The 21,650-nt window shown below is 35.5% G+C and overlaps 1 protein-coding gene across 2 annotated transcripts; it reads left to right on the top strand.

Moving 5' to 3' along the window:
• The first annotated feature begins 300 nt into the window (after positions 1-300).
• On the top strand, positions 301-18,687 carry sh3bp1 (SH3-domain binding protein 1). Of its 2 annotated transcripts, none has more exons than XM_028476579.1 (18): positions 301-491; positions 3,705-3,747; positions 3,867-3,971; positions 4,051-4,127; positions 5,357-5,468; positions 6,836-6,912; positions 7,000-7,087; positions 7,716-7,784; positions 7,912-8,002; positions 8,098-8,234; positions 8,805-8,916; positions 10,021-10,102; positions 10,189-10,269; positions 10,857-10,970; positions 11,077-11,174; positions 12,863-13,040; positions 14,786-15,087; positions 17,229-18,687. In XM_028476579.1, exons 1-18 carry the CDS (start codon positions 442-444, stop codon positions 17,483-17,485), a joined length of 2,073 nt encoding a protein of 690 aa, XP_028332380.1. In that variant the 5' UTR covers positions 301-441; the 3' UTR covers positions 17,486-18,687. The 2 variants fall into 2 exon arrangements, with proteins under 2 accessions (XP_028332380.1, XP_028332379.1); XM_028476578.1 differs by having other exon boundaries at positions 3,867-3,974.
• The last annotated feature ends 2,963 nt before the right edge of the window (positions 18,688-21,650 follow it).

The raw sequence follows: 21,650 nt of genomic DNA, 5'->3' as shown, positions 1-21,650 counted from the left end.
AAAGGTGAAGTTCTTATAAAGTAACTAAGAAATGTATCCAATAAATATACATATGAAGTAAATATTTCACAACCATGCAGCAATTCTTTTCAAATGTTAATTAGGAAGTCAATGCAAACAATATATTACTTGTGTGCAGTCCGTCTTTTGACTTTAACCAACTGAACAAAAGTGACACAAACCTTGAAAAAACAAACCAAAAAAACCCTCTCCCTACAAAGTGTATCAATGTGACTTCCTCATTTGCAAACCACACTTCTGAAACCAGAACAAAAACTCACAGCAAACACGCAGACAGAAACAGAAAACCTGCAAATTCAGAGCGAGCAGAGGTCGTCCTCTCAAGGCTGACCTGTCTTTGTACTTTTTGGGTTGTTAACTACATGATAAATTGCTCTGAGAGGTTCAGATTTAAAAAGTTTGAAAGACTCCACAGCCAGCATGCTGCGGCAGTCTCTGAGCATCCTGAAGCAGCTGAGCTCTGCACCAAAGTAAGGCTTTCTACTCCTTTTTTTTTTATATTCCACAGTTTACTGAAACGTATGAAACAGACTGTAATGTTTTCATTGTCTATTCTAATATCGCTGCCAAGGAATTTGTTCTGCCAGTGTTTCTGTATTTGTCTGAGAACAGTCTAAAACTCAAAAACAAATTGATGGGTTTTGATAGAAGTTTAAGGAAATATCCAAAATAAGATTAGGAACAAATAATTCAGTTTCTTACATCCTGAAACTAACATTCAGGTGACAATGCAATATGGGGAAGTGCTATGCTGTCTGAGGTCTGCACTCTGAGTGCTTTTCTAGTATTGTTTTCTGTCATTTTTGTGTAGTTTTGTGTATTTTTCCATCTTTCTCTGTGGAGTCACTTTTGTGTATTTTTTGTTATTTTCAGTTTTTTGAGTAATTTAAAAAAGAAAAATCCCTTATTTTGTGTGTTCTTGGAGTCATTTTTGTGTAGTTTTGTTGTCCTTTTGTGTAGTTTTGTTGTCCTTTTGTGTATTTTTCCATCTTTCTCTGTGTTTTTGGAGTCACCTTTGTGTATTTTGGTTATTTTCAGTTTTTTTTTTTTTTTGTTGAGTAATTTAAAAAGAAAAAAATCCCTTATTTTGTGTGTTCTTGGAGTCATTTTTGTGTAGTTTTGTTGTTTTGTGTCTTGAGTCTGTTTGTGCATTTTTGTTTTCCTAATTTTCTGTCATGTTGTGTTTTCGGAGTAATTTTGCCTATGTGTAACTAGGGATGGGCAACTTTTATTACATTTTTTTTTTTTTTACCTTTAGACAAATTAAGGATGCTGTCTAATAACCCATTTTTAAAGTCTCTTAGTCGTACTAAAATATGAATGTCAGTAACACTTTATTTAAAGTTTTATACGTAAAGGCTGTCATTATAATGATATGATGCCTGTCATTAGCATGAATACGGTGTCATGAAAGTTGTCAATAAGTGTTGTTTGCTACCCTAACCCCACTATATCCTTCCAACTAACCCAAAAAATGCCAACATAGCTCCAAAGGTGTCATTATTTAATGACAGCCTTCATGACGCCTTATTCATGCTAATAACAGCATAATGTCAGCCTTATATATGCAAAATATATATATAAAGTGTGACCATGTCATTAAATTGACTGAAATCAGACTATGACTGAAATAGTCTTGTTGACTAAAACTAAACTGTATTTTAGTCATAAGACAAAATCCAAATTTGCTGTCAAAATGAACACTGCTCGGTGTTCATATATGTAGTAGTTTAGCTCCGTCTTCTTCCTCTGCTGGTCATAAATGTTGTAACGTGGCTGTTTGACAGTTGATGGTTCCTCTTGAAAGTGAGGCACAGTTTAGAGTTGGAGGGAAGTCAGGATCCTTAAAGAAGGTTCTGTGAATACAGTGTGTAATCTCAGACCAGCAGTTAGTTATTGATCTCTTATTATCACTATATAACTCTTAGAAGGATAAAATGAGTGGGTGAGCAACCTCTACCCTCCCTTCCATTTCATCGTGGTACAGTGGTATCTATTTTAACAAACCTAAATCGCATGCACCAGTTGCAGAGCAACCAACCACCAAAGCACCACATCCCACCACTTTTAGAGGCTGTAACACACATGAGCACACACAAAGACAAAAGTAGTCTGATTATTTATATATCTGCTTTTACCGTTAAAAAGCCCTGAAGATAAAGTAATAATTTACATTTGTTACAATAAAAGATACAGGATCCCTATATCATTGTTGAATTTCTTCAACAATGACATCCATTTGAATGTATGAATATACAACAAAAAAGTAATAATGATAACATTTGCATGGGAGAGGTATATATATAATATATAATATAAGACAGTAAAACTTTCACAACCTGCTCCCTGGGGGATGGGCGAGTTTATTTTCTACATGACCACTAGAGGTTTCTGTTTAAAAATGAAACTGTATGCAAATATCATAATTTGTTGTTTGAATTCAAGGTTCTATAATAACTTATTTTGTGCAGTGCTTTAGTCATTTTGTACATTTCATTTATTTATTATGACTTGTTACCAGTTTTTATGGTGTTTTTCTTTTACATTTTATTTAGACCATTTCATTCTATTCATATATTTAAATAATAATTTGTGTTTATTTATTTTAAACATATTTTTTTACATTTTATATTATATATATTGTTTTATTTTAGGTAACCAGTGGTATTCAGGAAGATTTGAATTCCTACCTTTCCGTGTCACAGGATTCTATAAAATGCAATTATTATTATTAATGCTCATGTACTCTGCCATTCAAATTGGACTTTGATTGACAGGTCCACCTTTAAACAAACTGACAGCCAATCAGGAAGCAGCTGGAAACATCAAGCTGGATTGAGAGACACGCACACAAGCAGAGAAAACCATTCCAAAAGTGATATTCTTTAGATCACGAGTCAAACTTAAGGCCCGGGGCCCAAATCTGGCCCTTTAGTGCATCTAATTCGGCCTGCAGAGGAAAGTAAAAATGTGAGAGAAAACATGAATTATTGTGTAAATTACCAAATTAACCAGTTGTAGATATCTAAAATTCACCAATTTATTGAAACTCCTCTAACTCCTCTAAATTACACCAAAAAATTACACAAAATCAATATTTTTTAAGTGTATTGAACTGATATTTAAAACTATAGGGCACAAGAATGTAAAAATCTGCGGCCCACTTGACATGAAACTGGTCCGTATTTGGCCCCTGAACTAGTTTGACATTCCTGCTTTAGAATCAAAGATTATACCGTGATTATCAATAATTGATTTGGTAAAATTATACCTCATTCTACTTCCCAGTATGATTATGGTTTGTTTGGTGAACAGAAGAACTGTGAGAATTAAAAAAAAAAAAAAAAATCTAAAAAGACGATGGAATGATTTGTTTATAAAAGCATTCTGTCAGATTATATCACTATTATTTGACAAATATGTACTCGGTTCAAGTAATTCATTGTACATATTAGTTGAATAAACTTGCTCTGTAAACTGGCACTAGCTGTGGTACATTATGTACACACGACGTGTTAAAACTTGTAAATGAAAGTTGAGGACTTGAGACTCTGTCTTGACTTAGGGTGACTTGTTACCATCTCTGATAATAACCAAAAAGTGTCATTAGAGATAAAGCTCAAGCTTTCGTTAAATCTGGTTTGTTTTCTTTCTCTTTTCTGATATTCTCTTCACCTCTGCAGGTCACAGGATGCCACTGAACTTCTCCACGAGGACCTGGTGTTGGTGAGGGGAAAAATAGACAATATGTTTGATAGACACAATCTTGTCGTCAGATATCTTTTTTTTTCTTCCATTTTGTTCCGCCGTACATGCAACAAACACCTCTATCTATCTAATTGAAGGTGGAGCAGCGAATCGAACCGGCCAAGAAAGCATCTCAGGTCCTTCATAAGAAGCTACTGGCCTGCATGCAGAGTCAACCTGGGCTAGAGGCCGACAAAAGAATTGTAGTAAAGACACTTGTAAATATCGTTTCAGTTTGTTATAGTTGTTACTGAAAAGAGTCGCGTGTGTTTGTCTCCACAGAAAAAGCTTCCCCTGATGCTGCTGTCCGTCAGCATGGCAGAGAGCCTCAAAGACTTTGATTCCGATTCCTCATTCAGGTACGGCACAATCAACACCAACATACAACACAGTGTTGACACTTCATTGAATCTGACCATACGATTCACGATTTGCATGTCACGATATGATATATCGCAATACCCAACAATAAGATATACTAGTGTTGTAGTACTTGAGACCGATCTTGGTCTCAAATCTGGCCTCAAGACCATATTTTAAAGGTCTTGATCTTGTCTCGGTCTTGGACTGCCCGGACTCGGGATTTTCCGTCAAGACCGGTCAAGACTATTTCCTGCTATTTTTAAATTTTTTCTAATGTGATAACAAGGAGAACAACTGGATAAAACAATAAATATCATGTGTTAATCATGCATTAAACCACACTGTGTAATGATTGCAACCTTCCTAATGTGACGCACACACCACGACACGCAAGCAGGAGAGAGGACGGGAGAGTGACCTAAAAATCTTGTTTTCAGATATTTAGAATAATTGTGAATTTATCAGTAGTTTTAATACATATGAGTTTATTTTTTCCAAGAATTCAGTTACACCAATTTTTTTTGTGTAGTTGAGAGTTTTACGAGTTCTGTATGTAAAAGAAACTAACGTTCTGTATTTAAAAGAAACTAAAGATAGAACGTTATTTAACTGTTGAACGTTTTCATGTTTTGATTTTTTTTTTATGGTCTTAGTCTTGGTCTTGGTGTTGACTTGGTGTTGGTTCCCAAAAGTCTTGGTCTTGTCTTGGCCTTGGTACATTCTGGTCTTGGGCAAGTCTTGATCTAGATAGTGTGGTCTTGAGCACAACACTACGATATACATTGCGATATATTGCAATGTCAATAATTACACATTTCACCTTTACAAGTGCAAACAGATTCTGATTCTAAGTTTTTTAATTCTTTAAAGAAAAGTAACCACGCACATCTATAAAAGCGCCCAGTATGGTTTATGAAAATAAAGTGCAATAAACTTCCAAGCTAAAATGCATTGAGGAGTATTTAAACGTTTATTTTTTTTGTTAAAAAACATGATTAAAACAATTATTTTTGAATAATATGTTAATGTTTTCTTTTATTCAGACACCATTTTTCAGGAAATTTACTTTGATCTCCTGACATGTTTTGACTGTCAACTGCCAGCCTTCCTCGGAGGCATCTGCTGATTGCTTTGATGTGTCCTTATGAGTTCTACCTGAACACAGTTTTGAATCACGCAACACGCACAATGGTTCAGTCAATGCGTTTGCATGTTTGTGTCGCAGACGCGTCCTAGAGATGTGTTGCTTCATGGAGAAGATAGTGGCCACCATGTTGGCCGACTTTGAGATGAAGCTGGAAAAAGAAGTCCTGGAGCCGCTCAACAAGCTCAGTGAGGTACAGTCATAAGTCATGCATTCTCAAAGCCCCTTTAACGTTGAAAGATCTCAAACATTATCACGTAATCGTTGGAGTTCTTATTTTACTTCCGCTACTTGCTTTGTCCTGGAACTCCTCCTAGGCTATTAATGCAGCACCAATAACACGTATGTCATCTCATAGGGGCAATGTCAAGGATGTGCAGTTGACCTTTTTTGGACCCAAAATGTCAAGGTCAAGGTCATGTCAAGTGTCAAAAAACAAAATTTTCCAATTTGCATTATTACTTTCAATTTAATTAGTAAAAAGAACTAAATAAAGGGACTTTACTCAACAACAAAATACACACAATAAGATGTCTTTCACATGTACAATTCTTATAATTCAGAAATGTGTACTTTTAACCTGTTTTATGATGTTGAATTGTTTTCCACAAATTTTGCAGTCCTATTTGCCTTTTATTTTCTTATAGTAGTTAACTTTCAATTTAATTATCAAATATAATCAAAATAATGACCAAATTATTAATAAAAATATTCCTGTCAGAAGTGACGTTATAATCCTTTTGAATAAAATTAAGCATTTCTCTATTGTTATTTTACACTGGAGGGTGTGACTCCATATAAAACGTTATCATGTATTGATAACAAATATTACAGTATATTGCATATTATATTAACAACTACAATTTTCACACAACTTGTCAACAAATCTAGATACAAGTTGTCATTTTTGCCAATTTTTTTCAATTGCCAATTTCGCCTTGCGAATACAAGTCCAGCTATTATTATTATTATTATTATTATTATTATTATTATTATTATTATTATTATTATTATTATTATTATTATTACCTTCAACAAGGAAGTAACGTTTTCACCAAGTTTTGACCTTATGCCTGAAAGATTCTATTAAATCTCGATAGTATTTATTTGGTTGTTGTCAATTGTTTCTGCTTAATAATTCATAAACAAGTTCATTTTGTCTTCTTTTTGAACAATATGTTAAGGTTTTCTCTTAGTCAGACAACTTTTTTCCTGACACGCTTTCACTGTCAACTGCCAGTCTTCCTCGGATTTGTCCTTATGAGCTCTTTCTGGGTGTGACCAGAAAGAACTCATACGGACACATCAAAGCTATCAGCACACACCTTTGAGGAAGACTGGCAGTCGACAGTCGAAAAATGTCAGGAGATCAAAGTAAATTTCCTGAAAAGTTGTCTGAGTAAAATAAAACCGTGACATATTTGTTCTGCTTGCTGATATTCCTCAGGTGTTAAGTGGGACAAAATAGGCAAAATCCCACACTGCTTACTGATGAGAACTATTTAGATAGAATCAGCTCGATGAAGTTACCTGAAATTAACTTTGATTTACTATGTACAGGAAGATTTACCAGATATCTTAAGAAACAAGAAGCTGTTTGCAAAGCTTACAATGGACTGGAACAGTGCAAGAACAAAGTGAGAGGCATACACTCAGTCATAGCTTTCCACTTCCTGCAGATTCCCACGTTTTTTGTTTGTGTGTTTGCGTTTGTGTTTGTGTAGGAGTCAGGCCAGTACGGGCCCTCAGGCAAAGCAGGAGGGGCTTAGAGAGGAAGTTGAAGAAGCTTGGAAGAAGTTGGAGAGCATCAAGGTGCAACCACACGTTCAGCTGTATTGTCATACAATTCTATGTGCTTCACATGATTAAAAGTGATGAAGGTTTTCATTAGGTGCCTTTGTCACCCTAACCCCTAACCCTCCACCCAACCCTAACTAACCCTAACCTAAACTCTATCTAAACCTAATCTTAACCCAAAAATACCAAAATAGCTCCAACGGTGTCATAATTTAACGAACAACACTTCAATGACAGCCTTCATGACACCTTATTCACCTAATCTAAATGTTAAATTTAGATGTTAAATCTAAATTTCACTGGTGAAACTAAATACTTAGCTAATATTAGCTAAATATTGAGTTTCACCCGTGACATTTAAATTTAATGTTTAAGATTTAGATTTAATATTTAACATTTAGATTTAATATTTACATTTAACATTGGCATCTAATGTTTAGATTTCATATTTAGATTTGACGTTGACATTATATTTTTACGAGAAAAAAAAAATCACAGATTTCACACATATTGCTGTAAATCTGGTCAAAAGTAACTAAAAGAATGCAATGTTTTTTTAAACATGGTTTATTGCAAAATGTTGCAAAAAGTTGCTGTTTATTTTTACAATCGCCGCCCTATACGTTTGCCTGTTTGTGTACAGGACCAGTACTCTGCAGACTTGTATCACTTTGCAACTAAAGAAGAGGACTACGCGAATTATTTTATACGAGTAAGTCACAGTCACGACGATACCTTTTGTTTGGTTTGACTTTGCATGATTTAAATCAGTATTAAAAGTGTCTGTAGATGGCTCGTTTTCATCACAACACCATTCCGTTCCTCTTGCCAACAAACAGCTTCTGGAGCTGCAAGCAGAATACCATAAAAACTCACATGAGTTTCTGGACAAAAACATCAATGAGCTGAAAGAGAATCACGGTGAAAAAGGTTAGCTTGGCCTCCACAGGAGTGGTTGACTTCCGCAATGATATTATATCATGACATTTCTACATGTGTTGTTGCTTCCTGTGTATTATCTACAGTCAGTACACTGAGTTCCTCAACCCAGAAGGTGTACGGCGAGGCTTTGAGGTCACACCTGAGAATGAGCAACAGAGAAATCGCTGCACCCATCCAGGAGTGTATTCAGATGCTGCAAAGAACTGGGATGAGGGAGGAGGTAGGACTGGAAAGCATAGACTTCAGAAACTGAAGCACAAATAATAGTGTGACAATCTAAATTTTAGTGTTACCTACCCAACTTTCTTCTATTTCACTTTATTTGACTATGATACTGTATTCTAATAATAAATTCTGCTTCTAATTTACATTTTAGTCAAACTATCATAAAATATATGTTTTAAAGATTTACCTTTACCTTGCTTGTATGTTAAGATAATTCTATTGGAAGAGGCTTAAGCTTTTTTAAGTTCTAGACCCTAATTTGACAACGGAAAGCACATCAGTCAAAGCAAAGGGAAATGAATAATATGTGGTCAGTGGTCAGATACACTTTTTGCACTCTGCAAGACACAACTTGTGTTGATATCTAAATTAATCAGAACGCTTTCAAGAATTTTTTTCATGCCTTTTGGGGCATCAATTTGTTTTTTGGATTTTTTATGTTTTTAAAGGGACTAATAATATCCTATTGCATCACGCACTAGTTGTCTTTCATTTGCCACCATTGCTATACCCAGTGCAAGCTTAGCTAGTGACTGTGGTTAACGTGGGACGTGTTTGTCCTCAGGGTTTGTTTCGACTGACTGCAGCAGCCTCTGTGGTGAAGAGGCTGAAGACTTGCCTGGACCAGGGGACAGTGGATCACAGTGAGTTCAGCATGGACCCCCATGCAGTGGCAGGTAAAGATCAGTCGGCTTCCTTTTATTTGTCCTTCTTCACCAGGGTTCTGTTTTCACTTTCTGTCTTGCCTTTTCTTTGCTGCCATTGTGGTTTTTGCAGCTCCTTCAACCTACTCGTTTCCTCTTTTGATTACTCAAAGCAAATTCTTTCCACTGACGGAAAAGTAACACATTGAAAGCGGTTATTACAAATCTTCTACGATTGTTCCGTGTTATTCAATTTGGACTCAAACCAGCTTTAACGAAAACATCTGGATTTCCTGAAGAAAATGCAAGTGAGGATGCAGGTGCTGGCCTGCGTCACACTGCATTAGCATTAGTTAGCATTAACATTAATTTGCATTAGCATTGACTAACATTACCTAGTATTAGCATTAGCTAGCATTACCTAGCATTATCATAAAATTAGCAGAGCATTAACATACAGTAGCAATAGCACTAACCTAACATTAGTATTAGCATTCGCTTAGCATTAGCATTAGCCTAGCAATAGCATTAGCCTGTCATTGGCATTAACCGAGCAATAGCATTAGCCTAGCATTGGTATTAACCTAGCATTAGCACTAACATGAGCAATAAGGTTGAAAAAGGTTGAAATGGGTTGAAAAAGTAAAAAAAAGGTGAAATAGGTTGAAAAGGTTGAAAAAGTTTTAACTGGAATATTTGCAATTCCTGAAGAAAATGCAAGTGAGGATCCAGGTGCTGGCCTGCGTCACATTGCATTAGCTAGCACTAGCAATCATTTGCATGAGCATCAACTAACATTACCGAGCATTGCAGAAAAAATAGCATAGCATTAATATATCATTAGCACAACAATAGCATTAGCACTAACCTAGCTTTAGCATTAACCTAGCATTAGCATTAGCATAGCATTAGCTTACGATTAGCATTAACTTAGCAATACCATTAGCCTAACATTAGCAATAAGGTTGGAAAAGGTCAAAAAAGTTGAAATAGGTTAAAAAAGTTGAAAAAAAAAAAGGTTGAAATGGGTTGAAAAAGTTGAAAAAGTTAAAAGGTTGCCTCCTGCATCCTCACTAATTAAATACTTGTAGCCCAAATCAAGTTGTGATTGCTTAAATGTATCTTTTTCTTCGACAGGAGCTTTAAAGAGTTACCTTCGAGAACTTCCTGAACCTCTGATGACCTTTGAACTTTACAGTGACTGGTTTAAAGCCGCTGGGTGCGTAAAGCGTCTATCGTTATCCTTACATTTTCAACTGATAATGTGCTTTATATCGTCTTGAGTTTGATTTCACGCCCTTGCAGAGTAAAAGACCTTCCTGAGAAGCTAGAGCAGTTCAAGCTAATACTGAAAAGACTTCCAGTCGAAAACTACAACAACCTCAGGTGTGTAGTTTGAGGTTTGTTTTGTCTGCGTCACATGAGGAAAATTCAAATTGATATATGCTTCTTAATTTGCCAAAAATTAACAGGTTAGCAGGTTGGCAGCCTCGCATGAGCATTAGCATTAGGAACCCAAGAGTTGTCGGTGAGGAACTGCAAATCTATTGCCCGCATTATGGGAAGGCACACACCACTACAATAGGATTAAAATGCTGTTATTTTTAATTTAATGCCCTTTTTCCCAACACTGGTTGCAAATTATGAAAAATAGGGTATTATTGACTTGTGAAACCGATCCAGAATCAGTATATTAATCTGGATCCTCTCCAAAATGTAATGGAATTTTCCAAAGGTGTATCTTTGGTTCAAATTTTGTCCCAATTACTTTTGTTGTAAAATGGTGAAATCATGCTTTTCATGTGGTTTTACAGACTCATGCCACAATATGGAATACATCTATGTAATTTAGAAATATGGATCTTATATATTGGAAATACATTGATACATGCTGTATATTACTTCTTAGCATTTATATAAGCAGGTATTCTAATTCAACCACTTACATGTGTATTTGTTTTGATCTTGATCAGGTATTTGGTCCAGTTTTTGGCGCTGTTATCTCAGCAGCAAACTCTAAACAAGATGAGTCCCAGTAACATTGCCATCGTCCTGGGGCCCAACCTGCTCTGGCCACGGGCTGAGGGGTGTGTACCAAAGTGTTTTTTTACTTAAGTCAATATTCTACAAAATAATGAATCATCATGACATGAGTGAATGTCTCCTTAATTTACATTTCCTCTGCATCATTAGAGAATCGTCCATGTTTGACATGGCTTCAGCTTCTTCAGTCCAGGTGGTGACAATCATTGAGCCTCTCATACTGTACAGCTCCAGCCTTTTCCCAGAAGGTATATAACAAGCTTACCTTTCTTTATTTTGTATCAGCACTAGGGCTGGGCAATATGGACCAAAACTCATATGTCAATATTTTTTCTCAAAATGGCGATACATGATATAAATCTCAATATTTTTGATTCAAATACAGTCAAAACAGAAAAAAAAAAAAAAAAAACACTTCTGGGTTAAATTTGCTGATGCAAAATGCCATTTATTAACAAACAGCTGCACATTACGTCCCACTTGGGGCCAAATGCGGCTCTCGGCCTAAATTTGTATGATAGTAAATGCAAAAAAAAGGACTCCAAAACACAGCAAAACACACACAATTATACAAGAAATTTACATAAAATGACATCAAATGACCAGGAAATGCACAGAAATACTTAAAAAAAACACAAAAGGACGACAACACCAAAAAGCACAAAATGACAGAAAATTATACAAAAGGACAACAAAAATGAATTGACTCAAATAACAAAAACTCACAAAATAAGAGAAAAATATATACAAAATGACAACAAAAACACACAAACCCTTCTTTATTCTTTCCTGTAATAATGCTTGGATTGGTCATTATTCCAAATTCTGACCTGTATGTTTGTTTGTAATGTGGCCCTCGAAGCAGACAATCACATTCTTGTGGCCCCCACTGTGATAAAGGTTGCCCATCTCTATGCCACCGTGTGTTATAATTTAAAAAAAAAAAAAATCTACTTCCAACAAGAGTCCTTCATTTTCCATGGATCTTGAAAAGAGTTTTGAGCAAAGGAAATTATTTGTGCTTTTATTTTGAAAGGGACAGCTTTGTTTTTCAAAAAAAGGTGTTTTGTAAGTTTTACAATACACATTTGCTCACAGTAATCAGAAGAAAATTGTAGTTGCACTTTTTGTTTGAATTACGTTTGGAGGTCAGAACTGATATATACTGGCAATATATACAATGTAAATCTTGATCTATTTAATTTAAATAAAGTCAGACCAGAAAAACAATTCTAGGTTAAGTTTGCTGATACAAAATGACACACAGGCTCATTTATTAACAAACAGCTGCACAATACGTACCACTTTTGGCTTTTTTCTCTAAAAGGGACAGCACGTGTGAGTGAGTAAGGTTTGTTTAGGGGAAGGCTGGGTTAGGACACACTCAGCAATCCATCTTACTGTGCTTTTCATGCATCCTAAAACAAGTATTTCAATACAAAACGAGCTATAACAAATACATATATTGATATAGGCATGATGCATGTTCATGTGGATTTGTCGGGTTTTTTCTTTTTTTTTAAAAAATAATTTTATATTTTGATAGTGCTTCGAGATGACTATCGTTATAATTTGCGCCATATAAATAATGTTGAATTGAATCTTGAAACTGAATATGCCGCCCAGCCCTAATCAGCACTCATATTTTAGAAGCCTCAAAAACTTAGTGACTCCATTAAAAAACCTTACTACAGAACTCACTCACACGTGCTGTCCCTTTTAGATATAAGTGCAAATATCTCCTAAAGATTTGACATCCTTTCAGACAATGAGGATAAAATGTGAACAAAGTAATGCAATCTTGGTTGTTAGAAGGCATTTATATTGGAGAATCACTTTAAAAAAAAATAAAAAATAATAATTCTGTTGTTGTACTGATTATAAGCTACAATGAGATTTTTGTTAATGTTTTTTTTTTTTTTTTTTTTTTAATCAGCTGTGTCCTTTGGGATCCCAGACTTACCAGTGGTGCCAGATGTGAGTGTGACAGCCTCTCCTGCCATTGGTCAATCATTTCTTTTGGAAAAGAGCAAACTGAGCAGAAGCGTTTCCTCTGCTTTGATGACTACATCCTCCTGTTCCTCTCATCACCTCCTTCTCTCCAAGACTGACAGGTAACCCCCAAAAAAATCTAAGTCACTCACACTATAGCTGGACTTTGGTATGTGTTATGGCAATTTTGTCCATAACTTGAACAAATCTAAGTGTGTTTGCTCTGCAATGTTGGGTTTATTACAAAATGTTTGCATCTCATTGAAAATCAAATATTCTCTTGCGTTGAGAAAAAGACAAGAAAACAGAGTTCTCATCAAAATATACCCATAGTAATGTTTCTGCGAGTCTGAGATGATGTGGTGTTTCATAAATTGTATATATTATAATACAAAGACGCTGCATCGAATGCTACCGCCCACTAGAGCGGTGCGTCAACAGGGTGGCCATCTTGGACTGGTGGCAATCGCTCTACAGTGTATTACATCTATAGAGGAATGGTGTGCTTACACTTTTAAAGATGTCATTGTTTGTAACAAATGTCAGACATGATAGATAGATAGATAGATAGATAGACAGACAGACAGACAGATAGATAGATAGATAGATAGATAGATTGATAGACAGACAGACAGATAGATAGATAGATAGATAGATAGATAGATTGATAGACAGACAGATAGATAGATAGATAGATAGATAGATAGATTGATAGACAGACAGATAGATAAATAGATAGATAGATAGATAGATAGATAGATAGATAGATAGATAGATAGATAGATAGATAGATAGATAGATAGATAGATAAATTGATAGATAGATAGATAGATAGATAGATAGATAGACATAAATAGAACTATGGGAACCTAGAAAACGTTCAGATGTGCTCAGGTTTTTATTGACAACATTGTTTATGGCTATACATTGCATTTGACAATTATTATTAATATTGTATAACTGAACTACCACTATTACTATTATTGTTATTGCTATTCTTTTAATTATCATTATATTCTCATATTATTGTATTTTTTATTATTATTAATACTTTATATTATAGTTAGTGGTATTCTCATTGTATTATTATTGTTATTGCTATTATTACTATTATTATTATTATTATTATTATATTCTTATATTACATTATTATTATTATAATTATTATTATTATTATTATTTTTATTATTATTATTATTATTATTATTATTATTATTATTATTATTATTATTATTATTATTATTATTATTATTATAACCATTACTGTTATACTATTACTATTATTACTATCACTATTACTATTATATCATATTCATTAATTATTGTAGCCAAAGAACTGAAATATTCAAGGATGTGGGTGTGGAGATTAAGTGTTGAGTGGTATAACCAGCATTTTAAATATATCCAAGCACCTTCTATCATAGCTACATGTGTGACGTTTTAAATTTTTCTAACAGTTTAGAAATCTACTTAGAGATTGAGAAATATGTCTTTCTGTTGTAATGTCCATGCACCGCTGCCTCCACCACCACCGGTCCCAGATGGCGGCGCTGCTGACTTGTCCCACCACAGTTGATGCGGCGTCTTGCCTGTGTGTGTATGTGTGTGTGGATGTGCCTTCTATCTTAACTGTGTGTGTGTGTGTGTGTGTGTGTGTGTGTGTGTGTGTACAACCTTGAAGTCTGGTACCAAGTGGACCAGTATCATGATCTGCGACCCCATTGTGACCCTATAGCTATGTGACTCAGGCAGGGAGGGAGTGTGGGAAAGACGTCACAGGATAGATATGGATCATTGACATGCAAGCACACAGAAAATCACACATGATATATTCATTTTGCCCCAACATATGTTTGTCCTCCTTCAGCTCAGTCCCTCAGGACAGCAGCTTGTCCTTGATGAGGAGATCTGGTTCCACGAGGAGGAGTCATGACATCACTGAGGCTGCACTGATCAGTGCATCCTCTCTGGATTCAACCACCAACATTTCTTCTGCCCAAAGCTCAACAGCAAACCAAAACCGGTTTGCTCATGTATCAACAACTGCATCGGACTCAAACCCAGTTCAGACGAGAAGCCCCGCCCAAAATAAGTGCTCGGATCAGACGAGTTTGCCAGCACCACCAGATTTGTCCAGAGCTTTGGTGAAGAACACAACACCATGCAAGCGTAAGTTCAGCAGATATTTCACTAAGTGCAATAAGGCGTAGAGTGGGGCTCACCAACGCGGTGCCCCATGTGAGGGGCCCTCAGGAACTCTAGTCACGAATGAGCTCCATCTAAAATCTAATTTACATTCCAGGATTCAAGCTCACAAAGATAAATACATACAACAGATGTAGTTAGTACAGTTTCATTATTACATTAAAGGTGCAGTCCGCACTCCCCCTCCCTCCCTCTCTTGCCCTGCCTCCAAACTTTCCAAAGTTCCTCCCTCAGAGGAGCTAACAAGCCAACGTTAGTCTGACAGCAACATCACAGTAATATAACATGCTCTGTTAAAAGCATATTACTGCAGCGTTTCTCTCTCACTATGTGCACACACCTCAGCAACAGACAACTTTTTGTCAGGAAATTTACTTTGATCTCCTGACTTGTTTCAACTGTTAACTGCCAGTCTTCTTCAGAGGCGTCTGCTGATCGCTTTGATGTAAAAAAAAAAAAGACAGTTGTCTGAATGAATGAAACCATAACATATTATTCAAAAAAGAAGACAAAGAACTTTATGGAATTATTTCCTACCTTTTCAAGTTTCTGCTTCAGCCTTCCTTATTATCTTACCTTCTAGTTAAAGTGAAACTGTGAAAATGTAATATTTAAGAAGAACTTTTTTCTAACTGGTAGCTCTTTGTACCATAGAGTACTTATGAAGTAGCTCATAGTTTCAGAAAGGTTGGTGACCCCTGGCGTACATAGTAGAGAACAGCTCCAGTGTCACAAAATTCCCAAAAAAACATATGATTAAATCACAGTGCATTAAGCAGTAAAGGTTGCAACAAAACCCAGTTTTATATAGTGAAAAAAAAAACTGTCGTCAAACTCGAGGACCGGGGGCCAAATCTGGCCCCTCAGAGCATATGATTTGGCCCAATGGAGAAAGTGAAAATGACAGAATCATTGTGTAAATTACCAAATAATTCAGTTGTAAATTGTTGTTGAAAGAGTTCAAAATTTTTCCAAAATTCTGACATTTTTCTTAAATTGTTCCACCAAATCTCCCCAAATTAAGTAAAAATTGTTCAAAAACTAAATAACTCAAAGGACATTTAAGTATCTATCACTTATTGCGTAGATATTATTGATGCTTTATGTCTAATTTACTTGGGCACCTTAATGTAAATTTAGTTTAACACTGGAAGGCTGGGAATATTTCCCCTTTCCATAAAGTAGATTTATAAAAAATGCCTTTACATTTTCAGTGTAAATTGGAGTAAGGTTAAGGAGTTTATTAGCATCTACCAGTTTAAAGGTGCTATCGTCAGGGATAATTTTGTCCTAATTTTATCAACCTTGGGGTCGTGACCCATGTGGGGTCACCTGGAATTAAAATGGGCTCACCTGAAATGTCAAGTAATTGATTAAAAAAAAAATAAAATAAAAAATCCCTCATTAAAATGATTGTATTGTTTTCTAAAATTATTATTATTCCGAAATTGTTATTCTTCACCACAGACAAATCGTAAAAGTTACAGAAAGTAACGTAACAGTAGAAGTAAAGCCAAAAATGTATTTTTGCTGACGTTAACATCCCGGTGCTATAACAGAGAGACATTCTACGCCCTAAGGCGACACGTCTCTACTCTATTGTTTAATGTCCAGGACATCTGCCTGTTTCCTTTCACACAGCTAACACAGTGGAAGCTGACAGAGGAGAATAAACCTACTACTGGTGTTGTACCAACCAGGATGTACACAGGAAACAGGAAGTCTCAGACCACTGACCAAAATATCACTGCTACCATTCGTCATCTCGCTTTCATATCTGACGAGCTGAAATTCTTTTCCTTATACATCATCTTTCTTTATTTTCTTTACTTTACCTGACATTTATTTAGCTTTTTCTAATGGCAAAATCAAACATTATTATTTTATTCAATATTGGGATTTTAGATAGAGTTAAGTCAGAATAGTAAAGTCAAAGTTCTCATCTTTCAATGAAACTTTACTTTTCTAAAGATTTTATTTATCGTAAACACCATGTTTCCATTATGGGAGGTGTTTTGACTGAAAGCAGGAATAACAATAAGCTTAAAGATAAATTTTCATGTCGTTTGTGTCTCACCTGATCATTTCCTCTCGTCACTCCACAGCGAAGCGATCAGTCGCCGCAAGCAAAGCCCCTGACGCCACTGAGCATCCAGTGCTCCAGAGACCAAAGGACGCACCGCCTCCCAAGATCCCCGCAGCTCCCCCCCTCCCCCCCACAGCCTCTGCCCACAAACCCCAAGCTCAGCCGTCCAACTTTAAAAAGACTCCGTCCAAAAAGCCTGGACTCAGACCTCCAACCTGCCCCCCACCACTGCCCCCACCCGCCCAGGCTAAAGGGGTTGTGTCTTTAGCACACTGAGAGAGAGGCTCCATCCATGTATAGACATGGGTAACAGGTGGCCAAGATCTAATTTGTATGACCCCCAAAGCCTCCAAAATGCAGAAAATGACAGCAAAATACATACAAGGACAACAAAAATGCACAAAGTTGCTCAAAAAACACAGAAGGACAACAATAAAAGCACAAAATTACACTAAAGGAAAACAGAAAATAAACAAAATGGACTCAAACAGCTGCACAATATGTCCCACGATGGGCCAAATGCGGCTCTCAGTCTAAATTTGTAAGGCCCCCCAAAGTAAATGCAAAAAAATGAAAACACAAAACACAGCAAAATACACTCAAGTATACAAGAAAATTACACAAAATGACATGAAAAGCCACAAATGACCAGAAAATGCACAGAAATACTCAAAAAACAAAAACTCACAAAATAAGAGAAAAATATAAACAAAATGACAACAAAAACACACAAACCCTTCTTTGTTCTTTCCTTTAATAATGCTTAGAGTTCTGACCTGTATGTTGATAATGTGGCCCTCGGATCAGAGTATCACATTCTCGTGGCCCCCGCTGTGATGAAAGTTGCCAATCTCTAGTTTCTCTTTGGACTGTGTACAATTTGTATCCATAATTGCTGATTTCTTAAAACAATTTCAAAGTTTCCTTATATTCCATGGATCTGGAAAAGGACATTATTGTGCTTTTATTTTGAAAGGGATTTATTTATGGAGCTTTCTGTTTACACTTCTATGAAGAAGTGGTAAAATGGTACTTTTTCAGTACACATTTGCTCACTGTAATGAGAAGAATATTCTATTTTTGTCAAACAATTTTTTGTTTAAATTGTGTTTGGAGGTCAGAACTGCTGCCTTTTTTGTGTTTCCAAAAGCACTTTTAAAAAGAGAAATAAAAGCTTATTATTGCAGATTCAAAATTTACTGACCTCAGGTTGGTTTAGAAATACGGTTATAAAGATGATAAAGTAAGATTTTGCAAAAAAATAGCAATTAATTCATATTATTTAATAAGTTATCATTAAAAAATGTTTTTGTGCTCTGTCAGAGAGACTGCCTTCAAACAAAGTCTGGCCTTTGTCCCAGACTAACGTACAGTAGCGGATGATTTTGCAGCATCCAGCACTTTATCCTGTGATGTGGTAACAAAAGGGAGTCGAACCCATAGATTGTTCTGGAACTGAATAAAAATGTTGCAAGCCAGTCTTCTGTTTTAGTTGTCCCACTGTGTTAGAAAACCTACTTGATGTAAAGCTATTGCTCAGCAGCTACAAAACCTGCATAATAAAACCTAAGAAGATAATAAACTGATACTAATCCCTAAAATGATAATAAATCTCTAATCTTTATAAATGTATAAAACTAATAAACCTGACATGGGTAACTGGCAGCCCTTGGTCTAATTTTGTGCGTCCCCTAAAGTAAGTTCACAAAATGGGGAAAATAAATATATATATACTGTATATATATATATTTCGATTAAAAAATGCAAAAATAAACACTTAAATATTAATATAAATAAATATCAGAAATATACACCATAAATACAAGAGCACAACAAAATGTGAAAAAGATACAAGATTATTCCCACAAAAGGACCACAGAAAATACACAAGAGGACAACAAAACATAGAACAGGACAAAAACAAACAAATTTACAGAAAAACACACAAAACTACAACAAAAATCCACAAAATGACAGGGAAATTTGCAAAATGTGTCCCTCAGATTAGACAATCACATCTGTGTGTCCCTCACTGTGATAAAAGTTGCCAATGTCTGTGATAAACTGCAATTACATTCGGTAATACAATCGGTTGGTTTTTTTCGTACACATTTTTTTTTTTTTTTTTTTTTAAATTGACCAATTTAATGCAAATCTTCCACATTTTACATTAGTGCCACAGATTAGTAAAAAAAAAAAAAAAAAAAAAAAGGTTCACTTTGGTATAAAAGCATGAAATCCGGCACAGATACTCTCTAAGGGCCACCATTTTGGAAAAAGGCGTACGAATATGTGTATCCCCCTTGGGTATAGTCAGGACTATGCCCGCTAGAGGCTAAACACTCAATCGCCTCAAAAAATTCAAAATGCTTGGATCTGGTCAAACGAGGTATCAGCGGAAAGGTCTGGTTCTCCCGAGGCCGTGGAAGTTTGTCGTTTTCCTGCACCAGGGGTAACCACAGAGGAGTATGAGCAAAAGGGAGCGACTTTGATACTGCTTTCTCCCATTGACAGAGCATTTTTTGGTTATATAATAACCATTGAATAGCAATGGTGGCCATTTTGAAAAATGGCAGCCATGTTGAATTTTTGAGTGGTCAACACTTTTTTCCAAAATCCTCAGAGAGTATCTGTGCCAAACGTCATGCTTTTATACCAAAGTGAACGATTCTCTTGAAATATGCAATTAATATGCTGCACTATACAGTTTAATTTATAGACGATTATTAATTGCAAGTTGATACGTACTTAATTGAATTTGCAGAAGCACATTTTGATCCAAGTATGTAACACTTTAACCTGCTCCAGCTAAACAGAGAGCCGACCTTTTATGTTTAACATGTGCTTCGTTTAATACACTATTTACACACCTTCATTTCTTCATAATTAAGTTTACATCAATAGCATCGTTAGTCTAAATACTTCCACTCACGACGGACAGTTTGTTTCCTTTCTAATGAAAAAACGGACTGAATTTCATAGAAAAAAAAAAATAAAAAATCCTTTATTTGCAATTTATGACGTCATGTGGATGTGAATTACATTATAAACAGCAGGTACTCATTCTGTATATTTATAGCTCAGTTCATATATTTATGTACAACTGTATAAAAAGGAATATAAATGGCAGTTATTTGATTAAAAGGAATAAAGGGGTCAATCTTTTAAATCAAAAAGGTGCATATAGTATTAATATAGGATAACTGCAATAGGAAACCAAAGGTTCAGGCTTATGATCCATTACACAAACGTTGCTATTGCTTGTCAGTCATATACTTTTTGTTTTTTTGTAGTGTAACAAGTGAGAATCACAGTTGTTTGTATGCAGCTGTTAAAGATCTCTCACTCAGTGCCCTGATTGGTTCATTCCTGAGTGAAAAGCCAAAAAGAGAGATTTTAGCATTGTCAAAAACAAAGTAAAAATAAGATTTAATATTGTGTTTTTAGTGTTGTGTGTCACTTTGAAGATGATGAGAAAGTGTATATCGGCATAAGAGTAGAAACCAGGCTTTGTTACATGCAAGTAGTGCATCCTTCCTTCTTTCAGCCTCAGGTGTGTATTAAAGCTGTATACGCAGCATTGTATTTATGTAAGAAACCCAAATATTGTAATCACAAATCTACTGTATGTTTGCTCTTTTGGTAAATATAAATCAGTTTATATGACTGATGTGATTGGTATTGAGAAGAAATTAAGAGTCAAAGTTTTACACTTTACTTGAAGTTTGATTCATGAGGCAGACATTACGCTGTCATTATTATGACGTGACACCTGTCATTAGCATGAATAATGTGTCATTGAGTGTCGTTCGTTACCCTGACCCTAACCCTTCAATACCCTACCCCCTAACCAGGGGTGGACTAGGATGAAACCAGCCCACTATATTATCAGCTAACACCATGTAGCTGATATTAAGTCAGTGATGCTTTTTATGTATTCATTTTAATTATTATTAGCCCAGAAAACCTTAAGAGGGGGAAACTTTAACCCCTTTTTACCTATTTCCTTTGGCCATTTTGCAACTTCCTTTGTCCCATTTTTGACCCTTTTGAAAAAGTTCTGACACTTTTTTCTGACTTTAGCTACATTTTGCCTATAAATACCCGTTTTCCCAATTTTTGCAAGTTTTTTTTAAAAACATTTATTCAATTTTGACCACTTTTCATTCCAATGAGCTAACTTTTGCCCAATAAATATCACGTGTTACCATTTTTTCCTACATTTTGCCTTTTTTCATTCCACATTTTTGGCGTTTTTCACTATTGTTTGTCACATATTCTTCATTAAAACTACCCTTTGCCATTACATACCTCCTGGTTCCCCTTTATTTGCCCATTTTTTGGCCACTCGTGACTGCCATTTTAGTCATTTTACACTCCTTTCTTGCCACATTTTCGCCAGTTTTGGACCATTTTTGGCCACCTGTTACAATGTCTGCCT

The sequence above is a fragment of the Gouania willdenowi genome, chromosome 19 (genome assembly GCF_900634775.1).
Source record: "Gouania willdenowi chromosome 19, fGouWil2.1, whole genome shotgun sequence".
Classification (NCBI taxonomy): Eukaryota; Metazoa; Chordata; class Actinopteri; order Blenniiformes; family Gobiesocidae; genus Gouania; species Gouania willdenowi.
The sequence above is the reverse complement of the archived record's forward strand: the minus strand, read 5'-3'. Positions and strand labels throughout refer to the sequence as shown.